At 36.7% G+C, this 14495-nt stretch overlaps 1 protein-coding gene across 1 annotated transcript in view; it reads left to right on the top strand.

Moving 5' to 3' along the window:
- man2a1 (mannosidase, alpha, class 2A, member 1) overlaps positions 1–14495 on the top strand; it is a 105283-nt gene that overhangs the window by 23712 nt on the left and 67076 nt on the right. Inside the window, exons 4-6 of the mRNA XM_016490515.1 lie at positions 6177–6348; positions 10803–10930; positions 12683–12856. Of these exons, the coding sequence (XP_016346001.1) occupies positions 6177–6348; positions 10803–10930; positions 12683–12856 (474 nt within the window). The remainder of the gene's footprint in view (positions 1–6176; positions 6349–10802; positions 10931–12682; positions 12857–14495) is intronic.

Below are 14495 nucleotides of genomic sequence, written 5' to 3'. Positions count from 1 at the left end.
CCGAAAATGAGTTCACCGCTCAGGATTCACTTTCACGTGGTGTGACGCTCTGCGTATTATCCCGCTTCTATGCGTGTGTGTCCGCTCAGTCGCTCCACTCGTATACCGTTAATGCTCATCGCTCATGCTCAAAAATTGAGCCGACAGGAAACATCGACAAACTTAATTTTGTAGGGTGCCACAAGTTTGTTAACATTTCCAAAGGGTGCCGCGACTAAAAAAAGGTTGGGAAACACTGTGTTAGATGAATGTAAACCCTTTATTGCCATGCATGCCAATAGTTAAAGCATAACACAGTTTTTCCTGCTTCCTGTAAAACCAGACATGCCACATTTTTTTTTCAACTAAAAGGCGGTACTATGGTACTGGAATTGTATTAAGTGATAATGCTAGTTTACTTTTATTTACAGTTTTTTAAAACATATTTTTAATAGGTTTTTGCCAGTAACAGAAGAGAAATTTATAGAAAAAGAAAAACATGTAACAAAAATAACAATAAAAGTTGCCATACATTATGTATATTCGATCAGTCAGCTCAGCAGTACATTAAATCATTATACACTTATGTAAGCTTTTAAACAGATTCATCTATTCAGCTTTCTCCATTTGTTCTCAAATATTTGTTTTTGCAGTCATAGTACAAATATGAGTCTTTCCATTTCTTTGACATTTGTTAGTATTTGAAACCATTCTTTCTTTCTCATACATAAATGTATCCTCTTTGCGCCACTTGATATCCGTAATATCTTAAACAAGCATCTGTCATTCTTTTCAACTTCATCTGGAATATCCCCCAAATATTCAACACAGAATGACTTAGGAATACAGAGAGAAAAAATACTATTAATAGTAGACCATATGACCTCCCAAAAACTATTCATCTTTGGACATTGCCAAAATACTGTCTATGTGCATGATGTGCCTTCTCTGGCCCACTGTTCCTCCAACATGGGTGGGGAGCACCCGTTTGTAAGTCTTGGTGTGATAAAAAAATCCTGTCAAGTTCTTCCAAAAGAACTCACGGCACATTTTTGAGCTTGTTGAGGTATGTGGGGTACTACATATTTTATTCTGTTTGTCCAGAGTCAAGGTGATGCCTACTTCTTTTTTCCATTTTCATCTTATATATTCTGTTGAATGTCCCCTATAATTATTTATCGCCTTATATAATTTGGATACTATCCTTTTTGTAACTTTCTTGTATCCCTGTATAATAATTTGTGCGATTTGATTAATCTGAGCATTATCCTTTATCTCTTTCAAGTATTGAAATAGGTCTTGGTTTACAAGGCCAAACTTGTCTTTGAAAGATTGAAAGCTTTCAGTATTGCCATCCTTTATAATTGTGCAAATGGAGGAAATTCCTTAAAGAAACTATTTATACTAATTATTTAAACCTATCCATCGTCCCTGGTTAATCTGGATTGTGTGCCACCCAATTCAAAATCTGAATTTGGTTGTGCAAATTAAGTTCCTTTATCACTTGAGTTAGTGGGTTAAGATAAAAATGGATCTGCTTTGGGAAGTAATTTTTTTTTTACCTATTAAAGCCTAAACTGGCATCCCTCGACTTTCGCAATCGAATTTTCTTTCATTTAGTCTCTACCTCTAAATCACACCAATACATCAGTGGTCTTAATTGTGCGGCAATCTTTCAGTTTGGTGACTTACCTTGTTACTTTTATCCAGTTAAAAAGTGTTGTATCTCATTTTTGGCTTTCCTCCTTTTCAAATGAATCTAGAAATGGATTTATCCCTTTCATGAAACTGCTTAAGGGGTATATCCATAGGGAGTGATTGGAAAAAGTGTAACAATCTTGAAAGTGCATTTATTTTTATGCTTTCGGTTCCTGAGCTAAAATCCAGATAGCAAGGACCAGTGTTCAAGATCTTTAATTTTTTGAGACTGATTAAATTATAATTAAACTTTGTTAGATCTTGTTCAACTTATGCTTAATTTCTTTTGTTGGGTTGAAACCAAATGACAAAATTTGAGTTCTCTGTATGTTTAATTTATATCCATATAATATAAATCATCAGCATATAAGTTTATGTTGTGCCATATTAATAGTAATTCCCCCAGTTGTCTTGTCCTCTCTCTGTCTGCCTGAGCAAGAGGTCAATATAAATTGCATACGGGTAAGAGGGGACACCCATATATTTTCTGTTAAGGTAAGCATTTATTTTAATGCTAGTCTCTGGCTTCAAATACTGCAAGTTTTCTGAGATTCAGAACCTCCGTAAAACCTGAAATAACTATTCCCAATTCACACAATCAAATGCCTTTTCTGTGTCCAGGCTTACTAAAGTTGCTTTAACATGATCTTTTTTTAGTTTGTTGAATTACATGAAGCATTTGTCTAATCCTGAGTCTGTTGTCCTCTAATAAATTCTTTTTGATCTAACTTTAATAAATCTGTAGAAAGGACTCAAGCCTTTTTGCTAAAATAGAGGCTAACAATTTGTAGTTTACACTTTGATGGTAAACCATCGTTATACCAGGCATTTTATTATTTGTAAGATTATTTAAAGCTCTATTAAATTCTTCCTTCTTTTAAGAGATTATTTTGTTTCTGTCCAATAGAAGGAATGTCAAGAGAATCTAAAAACATTTTAATCAATGCACCTGACTTATATGTCTCATCCATCTTATTTTTAATAACTTTAATTTGCCTCAGAATCTGAGCATCCTGAATAATTGTATGTTGTTTTGTTAGATGCTGTAATTTGTCTTCAAGATTCTTAAAATTAAGTTATTTTACCTTCTGACTCTAAAGATTTGAACGGTAGTGTTTGGTTATACCATGAGATATTTCAATGAATGAGACCATATTCATATTCAGTGGCATTTTTATGTTACCTACCTAGAATAAACTACAGTTGCAATCAAAATTATTCACTCCCCCTTGAGCTGCAAGACATTCTGTTGCCTTGAACAACATTTCATAAAAACAATTACACCAAGGCATCAGTAAACAAATTGGCTCTAAACATTCATGTACAAATTTATCCAACACCCAAAAGTTACATTTTGTAGATAATCTTTTATTCTTTGTTACCTCCAATAATTGTTGTCTCTTTGTGCTGACATGTTTCCACTGCTTTCTTCAAATCTCAACAAATATTTTGGTAACACTTTAGTATAGTGACCAATTTTCATTATTAACTAGTTCAGTGGTTCTCAAACCTCTCCATGAGGTACCCCCAGCCCTGCACATTTTGTATGTCTCCCTATGTCTGACACACCCACTTCAGGTCTTGCAGTCTCCACTTGCACCAGTTGTACACTCGTTTTTGCAGTGCATTGTGGGATTGAATGAGTGCACTCAAGAACGTCCACTATGGTTTCGGACACCACTAAAAATGGCTGTTCCCTCAAATAGTGCCCTATTTAAGGGTATGGGGGCAATTTCGGACACAGCCATACAAAATGTGCAGGGCTGGGGATACTCCAGGACAGGTTTGAGAACCACTGAACTAGCTGCTTATTAGCACACCTATTATTAACATATTGGCTGTTTATAAATCACATCTTCTGCATGACCATATTCTACATCCCTTATCTTACCCAATACCTAGACTTAACAACTACCTTACTAACTTTTAATGAGCAGCAAATTAGGAGTTTATTGAGGCAAAAGTCGTAGTTAATGGTGTGTTGATAGCAAGAATTGGACCTTAAAGGGGTCATCGGATGCAAAATTCACTTTTACATGCTGTTTGAACATAAATGTGTGTTGGCAGTGTGTGTACACATCCACCCTATAATGCTAAAGATCCACCTAGTGGTTTTTATTTAATCTCTAAAAATAATATCCCCTTTTTCAAATCAAGCCATTCTCAGATGCCTGTCTATGTGACATCACACAAACCAAGGCCCCTCCCACAATAGTTGATTGACTCTAGCGTTTTACCTTAGACCCGCCCTGAGTGAGCTGAAACAGTCCACCATTGTATCGACCCCGGTGCAGGGGAAGACAAGAATGTCTCCATAGTGACTGAGGTGTTCTGTTGTTGGATGTAATAATGAACATAGCAGTCGTCATTTACACCCGACATCTGAGACCGCTGAAGATGCAGTGGATTACTTTTGTTTGTGAAGGGAATGTGCCCCCGATCTGCCTAAATGCGTTTATATTCACGCGAATCATTCGTGATCCAGCTTCACCTCCAGAAGAAGTGAGTATAAGGGGTTTTTATGAATCTTTGCAAGTCGCCTTTCGTAATAATGTGCTAGTTAGCAAGTTTCGTGGCTAAAGTAAGTCTCTCAGAGCACGGCCCTGTCCCAAATGGCACTCTAAACCCTCGCAGTCTTCCTCTGAGTCCGCACTTTCTTGACGTAATGCTGCTTTGACTGTCAGGTAGAAGTCTGCTGCGGAGCTCACCCCAGTGCGGGCTCGGCAGAAGTGCGGATCGAGGGCGCATAACGGCCGCAAAGGGGGCTGTCAGGGGTCTGGGTCTGGTGTTTCTCCCTCTCACCACCAGAGGTCGCCATTTCCCATCCTCCCGGACTCCTTTACCTTAACTTCACACACCTGTGCACTTACTCACACACACACACACAGCTGTTGCCCATCCTGATGGCTATTTATACTTCTTCCCCACGCATCTCTGGGCTGATTATTAGTTGTTGATATGTGGACTGATGCAAGCACTAAGTTGCCGTAGTTGTGTCATATCCCTGTTTCTGTTTCGAGCCTGTTGTCAGATTCTTATATCTGTTTGTGTTTCCGTTTTGGTTTTTACTTTGTTTTCCCTAAGTTAATAAAGACCTGCATTTGGACCCAGACCCTTGTTTACACGGTGTGTTCCCTTACCGCGCCGTGACAGGGGCGCTCACGAGCACCCTTTTGAACACTAAAATGACAAATGGGACACACTACGGTCTCGTGGACTTAACGGACACGCGCACGCGGCGGCCATTGTAAGTCCGTAAGACCTCAAGTGCACATGAAGTGTTCCATTTGAGACAGGGCCCACGGCTCGTCACCCCACAGAAGAGAGGGGCGGGGTGAGCAGGGCTCATTAGCATTTAAAGGGACATGCAACAAAATGGGTTGATTTGTGCAGAGCTGATTTTGACAAAGTATAAAGGGTGTTTTTTACACTACCATTGAGAAATTTTAACCAAAGCATTTTATAGACTTTTCATTAAGACCCTAAAGAATCATATCAACTTGTGGAAAATGGGCATCCGATGACCCCTTTAAACTAAAGTGTGGCCAGTGTTTTTAATGAGATTTAAATCTGAAAACTGAACAGGCCACCCAAAAACATTTTATGACCGATTCCTGAACCAAGCTTGGATGTATACTTTGGGATGGTTGCTCTGCTGGAAAGCCCAATGATCATCAGCTTCAGTCTATGCACCAAAGGCAATACAAAGCTTTGCCAAAATGGCCTGATACTTCAAAGAATCCATAATGCCCTTTATACAGTCAAGATTTCCACTTCCTGAAGCAGCAAAACGACAAGACTGACAAGAAAACAAGACTGGTCAAACTGCATGGTCAAACATTGTCAAAAATTCTCTATAACTTTTGTGAGATCTCTTCTGACTTGACTATATGTGCTACTCAATTTTAGCACATGCATGGGCTGAACGTTTGTATTTGTAACAGCTTAAACAAGTTAAGATTTGTTGTAGAGTTTCCGAAAGGCTTAATTGTGTTTTAACACAATTTTGTACCTAACCTTACAAACTCAAAAATGTTATATTTATATATTGACAATGTCACTTGCAATATGCCACTAAACTGTTGTCGATGCTATATCAAATCTTCAAAAAAAGCTTACATTTGTAAATTGTTATAGACTCTGGGGGGTTGAATAATTTTGATTGCATTAGTATAACATGCTGATACCATAATGCTTTTTTGTTTCACACCCCTTTAATGGTGTGATTTACTACTACCTTCTTGCATTGAGCACAAAATAAGATATTTAGTAGAATATCCAAGCTGCTCTTTTCCATACATTGAAAGTAAATGGTGACTACCGCTATTCCTGATCCCCATTTAACAGCTTGAACATTCTGTTAAACATCTCCTTTGGTGTTCCACAGAAGAAAGAATGGTTTGGAATAACATGAGAGTAAATAAATGTTGACAGAATTTTCATTTTTGAAACCATTTTAAATGTCAAAGTTTAACAAGTTTGTGTGTTGTTCTGCTCAGGCTGGCTGAAGACATTCGATGACTACTATAGAGACCAGACGCAACACATTCTCAACAACATGGTGGTGAAATTACATGAAGACAGTCGGAGAAAAATGATCTGGTCTGAGATCTCGTATTTTTCCAAATGGTGGGACAACATCGATGAGCAGAAACGAGATGCTGTCAGGAGGTGAGGCTTTTCTCTGCTGTTGATATCCATATATCCTCATGCGTCGGTGTAATTTATGGATTCATTAATTGCAACGTTCACACACAGGTCTGGTGTAAGCAAGACTGGGAGATGTTGAGGAGTGGAGGAGGACTCCATTGTGCTTTTGGTCCCATTTTAATTAAGCTCAAAGTTTGTACTTTATTGCCTAGCTCTCAGGTGACGGTTTATGCACAAAAATAAAATGACAACAAAATTAAGTTGAGATATTGTTATAATACAAACATACAATTTTAGTAGTGATAATGACACGAAATGTAGTTTCTAGTATGTATTTATTTTCATAACCATTCACTTCTCTTTGAACATTTCCTAAAATGCGTTAATGTATTCCATTTAAACTATAGTTAATCAATGTTATTCGTTCAGAGATGTCATCAGTACATATTTACATATGATTACAAGGTCAACCCTGCCACAGGAGAGGATGGGCTATAAATGCATGTCAAATATACAGAACTGGTCGTGTTCACTGTTGAGCTAGCCTTGGGAAAAGACACAAATGCCTTGTGGAAATGTAATAAACATTTCTACTGTGGGTTTGAATTCCAATTAGAGCATCTTTCAAAACGGCCTGAGGTGAAGGCTGAAGCCAAATGTAAAATCCAACGCCAATATTTATTCACTATTGATTTGATGCACAGAAAGAGTTTGAAGCAAACAAGCTCTATTCTTTTTGAACATTTACACCCCCCACCCCCCACCCGTTTATTACCAAGATGGCCTTGGCTGACTCCAAATCAAGATTTTTGGCAGGCATGAGCAGGTTTTATTTCATTTTATATCAGCCGAATCAAGGTCTAGCATAATGATTCAGTTTCTTTTACTGCCACATACATGGAGGTGTATCTTCAGAATAAATCAAGATGTCTGAGCTCTGGAGTCTGCTTAGTGCGTTACGGAAAATGGAAACTGCAGATAAGTCCATAAATTCAAATCTATGCTGGCATATATATATATATTTAATTTTCAGCATTGGGAATGAGACTTTTCAAATATTTCATGTGTTAATCAAAGAGCATGTCAACATATTTTCAGATTAACCTCACCTGAACCTCAATTTCATGCCATCTCAACATTTAACTCGATATAGGAAGCATTTAGTCTCAAATTTCTCTTTCTAAAAGGGATAAACTTATATTTCATGGTCTAAATTGCTGATCTAGTGTAAAATGAACCAAGTATGTCCTAGATGATGTAGAAAAGTTCACAGTAGGGTCAAAGACAACATAAAATGATTTTCGTAATCCATTTTACTTAGTTTGTCTGAGTAAAGTTATTACATTTTAAAAATGTTTTCGAATAACATGCATTGATAAATCGTGCACAATAAACCCAAGTACAAAGAAAGTGAATAGGGTGGTTTTTGATTTCACATCGACTTTAATGAAGGGTCTAATCACTGCTGCCCAGTGGCTCATTTCTGTAGCCAGTGATTGATTCCAGAATAACAGACCATTTTTCAAAGTAATTTTGAAAGTTTCTGACAGTTACGTGCTGAGCTAGTGCTCTTGGTTTTGCTACCGCTGCTCTTATTACTGGCCTCCAGAGGGCCACGCTATACGATTCGCAGCTGAAATATTCAGCATTACAGAGAAAAGCTGCTGACTGGCAATCAGGCCTGGAGAACTCTACTTCTAATAAGGGATGCCATTACCCAAGGTGTCTGCTTTCTGTTCAAGAAAATAATTAGTTTGTGGTGCAAAACTCAATAAATCTGAAGATTAAAAAAAATGTTAGTTACTGTGTAAAGCTGCATATGTGGAGAAAGTGCTTTGTAGTAAAAACCCTGAAGAAAAGCTGTCGATGATGTTACTGTGGTGAAACATTAGCAGCTCCTCTGTCCTCTTCAAAGCTTTGCTTATCTTAGTTTAAAGACATAAAAATTGACTTTATATGCTTTATATATTTTATACATTCCTGGTTTTACTGTGCACATATTTCTAAAGTAAAAAAAATAAATCATAACGTTTCATAAAACGATATTAATGTTCCAGATGTGAACAGACAAACCAGTCTGACTCATCCCCTCGTGAATAAGTGGTTCTCATCTGGTTTTTGTTTAGGACCCAGATTTTACATTGGACAACAAGTGATGACCCAAAAATTGCCTTAAATTCAAACATTAAAATATATTAAAATAAAAAACTTGGATAGATGAATGCATTTCATGCAACCTAGATTTTACAGTATGATTTGTTTGAACGAGCATTTGACATCAGCAACCTAAAAGATATGTTGTGTTTTCTCCTAAAAGTTTATAAGCCTGTTTATTTTGCTATCATAACCATGCACATTAATATGGCTAATTAATTGCGTTATCTGTACTATAGTTCCTTGACCCCATCAGTAATGACTTTAATTGTAATGTTTGCTAATATTTTTATTCAAAACAGTGATTTCTTGGTTTGAAAATATAATTGTGGGAAAACAGAAAAAAAAAACTTCATTTCGGTTGTTGCAATTTTATTTTAACCACTGTTTTGGTTTTGTTTTGTTTTGTTTGAGTGTTTTTGTAGTTAATTTTTAAAAATATGTTTTAATGGTGCCCTACACATGATATGCGGGGAGAAAAAACAAGATATTGTGAACTAATTAACAAATTAGTACAACATGAACATGATTTAACTAAAACATTAAAGAGAATTAGTATGAAGTGGCCTCGCTTGAATTAAAACTAGGGAACAAATTAGTACAAACAAAATAGTACAACATGGCCACAATTATACTAAAACTTGAGAACAAATCATTAGAACAAGCCCTTGATTTAACTAAAACCGGGGAGTGAGTTAGTACAAATGAATCAGTACACCTTGGCCATGATTTAAAGGGGTCATATGATGCGATTTCAAGTTTTCCTGCATAAACACATTTCATTACACCAAATACACAACATAATGTTATTTTTTAGCAACGTCATATGACCCCTTTAAATAAAACTTGGGAGGGAGTCATTACAAAGTAGCCTCGATTGAACTAAAAATTGGGAACAGATTAGTACAACATGGTAGGGATGCAACAATTCACTTAACTCACGATTCAATACAATTTACAATAGTGATTTCACAATAAAAAAATTTGAACAAAACGAGATTGAAATTAGAAATTAGAAATGAAAAGGTGTCCTTTCATTATTGCTTGGACAAAATGCTGCACATTGCTTTGTGAAATTGAAATGTGTCAAATAACAAAACAAAACTTAATTTAGTGGAAAATTTAATTTATTGGATAATCACGGCACCAACCAGACAGTTCGAAAAAACATACCAACGAAGTGTAGTGATGTGAGCTGAACTGAGGGAATACAAGCCCCTGCAGCTCAGTGCCCCACCTCGAAGCGCCTCTCGCATTCCAAGTGGGGGGCTATGAGGGAGTATAGGGCAAAAAGAAAGGCGCTTCACTAGACAAATGTGAGTGAGCATCCTCCGTGGAAGCCACAGTAGCAGTATAACTGAGTCTTCAGGTTGGAGGTTTTGCAAGAGATACTTAACTTCATCTCCACCATGTCTGAAGAAAGGCAAGCAACTTTCTTTGACAACAGGTGCCCAGCAAAATTTTATTAGGGCAGAGCTTGCAGTGTAGCGGGAATGCAGTAGGAATGAAGTGATAAGTGCTCCATAGAGTGCTGAAAGAATCTTCCTATATGCTTTCTCTAAAGCAGTTTTGGGGGAACTCAAAAAGTCAAAGGCTGTTTAAATTCAAATTGACTTAATGTGAAACACCAGTAGAAGACTATTATTAACACTGAATATTTTGTAAAAGCATAAATAAATATATCAGCACCTTTCAGCCTGTCACCATCATGCAAACAAGAAATATCAAACATACAGTAGTAGTTCTTTGCAGGTTTTTGCATTCCCTAAGCTGCTTTTCTTTTGTTTGTTTTTCTATGTAAACGTGCTTGACGGACGTGTTTGACTAGGTGCGATGCCATGCGATTGGATAATTTTTTTCTTTACTGTTAAGATTGGCGTATTGTCAACGTGTTTAATTGTAATGTTTGGTAATATTTTTATTTAAATCCGTGATTCCTCAATTAAAAAAAAAAAATCATGGTAAAACATTACATTCTAATGAATCGATAAAATCGGAAAAATCGGCCCGCCACACCGCAAACTAAAAAGTCGTGCGAATTCTTAAGTCATGGCCACAATACCTACATTTCTTATGGCCTGTCAAAGAAAAGGTCTGTAGGAATATTGGTTGTTTTTAACAAAAAACATTCCTTGACCCAATCCCAAATCCAAATCCCACCTTACTTTATTTTCTTGTGAAATATCTATTTTTTTCTGTTAAAAAAAAACATATCACAGAAGTACAGTGAGTTGTGAATGCAGTTTCATGTTGACATTAGGTAGGTTAAAGAAGATTCTCTTTTTTCTCTTTCATTCACTGTCTCTCTTTCTCTAACGCAGGCTGATAGAGAGCGGTCAGCTCGAAGTGGCTACAGGAGGCTGGGTGATGCCTGACGAAGCCAACACTCACTACTTTGCATTGATAGATCAGTTAGTTGAAGGTCACCAGTGGTTGGAGAGAAATTTGGGTATGTAAATCTATTGCATCTCGCCCGATTATTTCACCTTTATCATTCATTCAGTTACTTTAAAGTTAACAACAAAGTAGTCGATATCTCCACTTCAAATCTAAAAGTCACAGAAACAGCAAAAATGCATCAAGTATGCTTCATAACTGCGTAATATATATAATATTCCGGTGTAAAAAAAGAACTGGTGTGGAAAAATAGATGAATGCAACTTTGTTTCCATGCGGACTGATACAGAAGTTATATAAAGCCAGTCAATTAGATTAGAACTTGCTAGATCGAGAAGGTACTGTGGGCGGTCCTAGGTTAAACTGGGTAATAATATCTTGTTTGAGACCCATTTAAATTCTGAATCAGCCTCAGCTCAAGATGTGGGTTGTGAAACCCAGAATGTTAAACCTCTTAACTGCAATACTGTAAGGAATTTGAGCTCTTCTACATATTTATGCTTCCTATATTGGCTCAAAGACCTCTGGGAGATTTTTTTTCAGTGTTCGTTATTAGTGTATTAAAACATGGAGCAAAGCCCTGGCTCTCATTACTACACATCCACTCTACCATCTGCTCTCCTGATATCTCAGCTGTCTGTGGACCGCTTCTGAAATATAGATTGATTGGAGAGACTGATACTACAGTGAGTCTTTGGCTTTCGAACAACACTTGTTTTGCTGATGATGCCATGCACCCAGCATTACATTGAGGAAAACTATGTGCAGCCGTGTTCAGGTTTGCTGAAGCTCGTGTGCTCATGAATATAGACACGGGTGTCTTCAGAGAACATGTGACCTTCAAGATTACCTGCGTCCCCTGTGGTTCACTCTGTTCCACGAGTTCCTTCTGAGAATCGCCTCCCTTTACATTCGGAGCTGTTGTAATTGCTCTGCTGAATACATTCCCAGTTTTTCTTTAGCCACACTAAAAATGGGACCTTGCTGTTTCTAAAAATGTGACTAGTAGGGATGGGTGCTATAGGTAAAGAATTCTAAACATACATTGCCGTTCAGAAGATTGGGGTCAGTGAGAGTTTTTATGATGTTTGAATGATGTCTCTTATACTCACCAAGAATACATTTATCTGATAAAAAAATACATGTCATAATATTGTGAAATATTATTACAGTTTAAAATACACTACTGGTCAAACGTTTTAAATAATTATGATTTTTTTTTTTTAATGTTTTTGAGAGAAGTATTTTATGCTCACCAAGGCTGCATTTATTTGGTGAAAAATACTGTGAAAACAGAAATATTATTACAATTTAAAAGTGATAAATTTTTTTGTTCAGGATTTTTTGATAAATAGAAAGTTAAAAACAACAATTAATTTTAAATAAAAATATTTTGTAACATTATATATATATATATATATATATATATATATATAAAAAACTGTTCTGATGGCTTTTAGTCAATACAGTAAAATACAATCAAGTTAAACAGTTTAAATCTTAAATAATCAGTTAAATAATCATGGTATGTTTTACATTGTTTTTAGTAAATGAACACAAGGGAGAATATTATTGAATCTTTTTTATGTATATGCATCAGTAATGCAAATAATAATCAGCTGTATTAATACATATAATTTATATTTTTATATACTAAAACTTCTGTAAACATTTTTGAGTGATGATGCAAGACAATATGTTACGTTTTAACTACATGTAATGGTGGAAAGCACTTATAGTACTACACAGTTATAGTATGGGTAGTACATAATACTGTGCTTCTTATTCCTCCCCTTTTTGTTAGGAGTGAAACCCAAGACTGGCTGGGCTGTGGATCCATTCGGTCACACTCCTACCCAGGCTTACCTGCTGAGACAAGCCGGTCTATCTAACATGCTGATCCAGAGAGTACACTACTCAGTGAAGAAACACTTCGCCTCTCAGAAGACCCTGGAGTTCTTCTGGAGACAGAACTGGGGTGAGCAATTGATCTTGATGTAGGAAATTGAGGATAAAGTTATAGAAAATGACTATGCTTTTATGCATTGCTTTAATATTTATGATGATTTTCTGTGGAACTTTAAACTAGTAAATATGGTGCATTTGAATATAGGTCACTTACAATAAAATACCTGACATTTCAGTTTGACTCAAGTGGCAAAATCAGTGTTAAGGGGAAAGCACATCTAAAAAAAAAATGAAAAATGAACGTCACCACCATGTCACTCCAACCCTATACAGCTATTTTCTTCCGTAGAACACGAATGAAGATGTTTTGCAGAATCATTTTGCAGTTCATTTTTGGGTGAACTGTCCCTTTAAGTCTCTGACTCTGACTAAAACTGACTGTGTGTCAGAGTGGCCTCACACCTTTGATTGGAAATCTCTGTAGGAGCCTGTTCTAATCACATGAGCTGCTCGGTGGTGCCATTCACACTTCCCATTGACTGAATCCATCTTTTATTTAGTGATTACGTTGATTAAAACCTGGGTAGATGGGGGTGCTCGCTACATTTAGCCTCATGATTTAGAAATAGAGGTCGAAGTGAGATAAATCCAGTTTCCCATGAAGCATCTGCAGCTGCTGGCCCTGGAGCAGTTGGTAACAGACCTAACAAAAGCTCGTCTCCCGTTCCAGATACATCTCCATCACTGGAGGTCATTCAGACCCTCACCCTGAAAGATAATCACACAAACACACACAAATTTTGACAGGAGCTGTAATGATCAACCTCAACCAAATGCGCTTGAAGCTATGTTGTGGGTCTGCAATGTGTTGATATTGCTTGTCCAGCATGTTTTTTAACTTTCTGCTCGGGGTTAAGCCCAGCTTTTTGATTGCTTGAGCGCCTCAGACTCCTCAGGAGGTCAGAAACCACACAGGAAGCTTGGTTAAATTAATGATAATAATGGTGCAGTGACCGTGCATCACACACCCTAGACTCTTTCCTCAGCATTTCATCATTTATGGCTGGATAATTATTGTTTGGTAACATCCTGCATGTAGCTACACGTCAATAGTGTTCAGCTGAACACCTCATGCCAAATGTGGAAAAAGAAAAAAACCTCCTGATTTTTGAGCTGTTACAACACTGTAAAAAATTATATGATGAAAAAGCCATGACAGCTTATGTTTTTACGTGGATGAGGTGAGCGAATTCTTGTTTAACATCATTTTTGGGAGATTATTTTTCATTTGAGCAGAATAGAGCAGAATTAGTTATGTTCTGTCATTGTTTTTCGAATTGTGTTTACCTTTCAAGTTTTGTATTTCTGACACGGTGGCCGCTGTGCTGTGCTGCATTAGCATTGCAGATTGTAATGTAACGTTTGAGATTTGACACAAATTTGTTTCTCCACCTGTTAAACATCGTTAAGATGGGCAATTCTGAGACTGCATGAGGGGTGAGTTTTGCATTTCTGTACCAAATAAAGAGTATAAACTATATCTTAAAATAAGTCAATATTTGAACCACTTGAAAGTTTTTTTTTCACCCTTGCATATGTTTTTCTCTTTTTATAGGCAAACATTTGAATGTGAGTCCGAGACTTGATGAAGGGTAAGTTTTGCATTTATGTACTAAATAAAGAATATAAACCATATCTTAATAAGATAA

The sequence above is a fragment of the Sinocyclocheilus anshuiensis genome, unplaced genomic scaffold (assembly GCF_001515605.1).
Source record: "Sinocyclocheilus anshuiensis isolate Anshui unplaced genomic scaffold, SAMN03320099.WGS_v1.1 scaffold246, whole genome shotgun sequence".
NCBI classification, from domain to species: Eukaryota; Metazoa; Chordata; class Actinopteri; order Cypriniformes; family Cyprinidae; genus Sinocyclocheilus; species Sinocyclocheilus anshuiensis.
The sequence above is the reverse complement of the archived record's forward strand: the minus strand, read 5'-3'. Positions and strand labels throughout refer to the sequence as shown.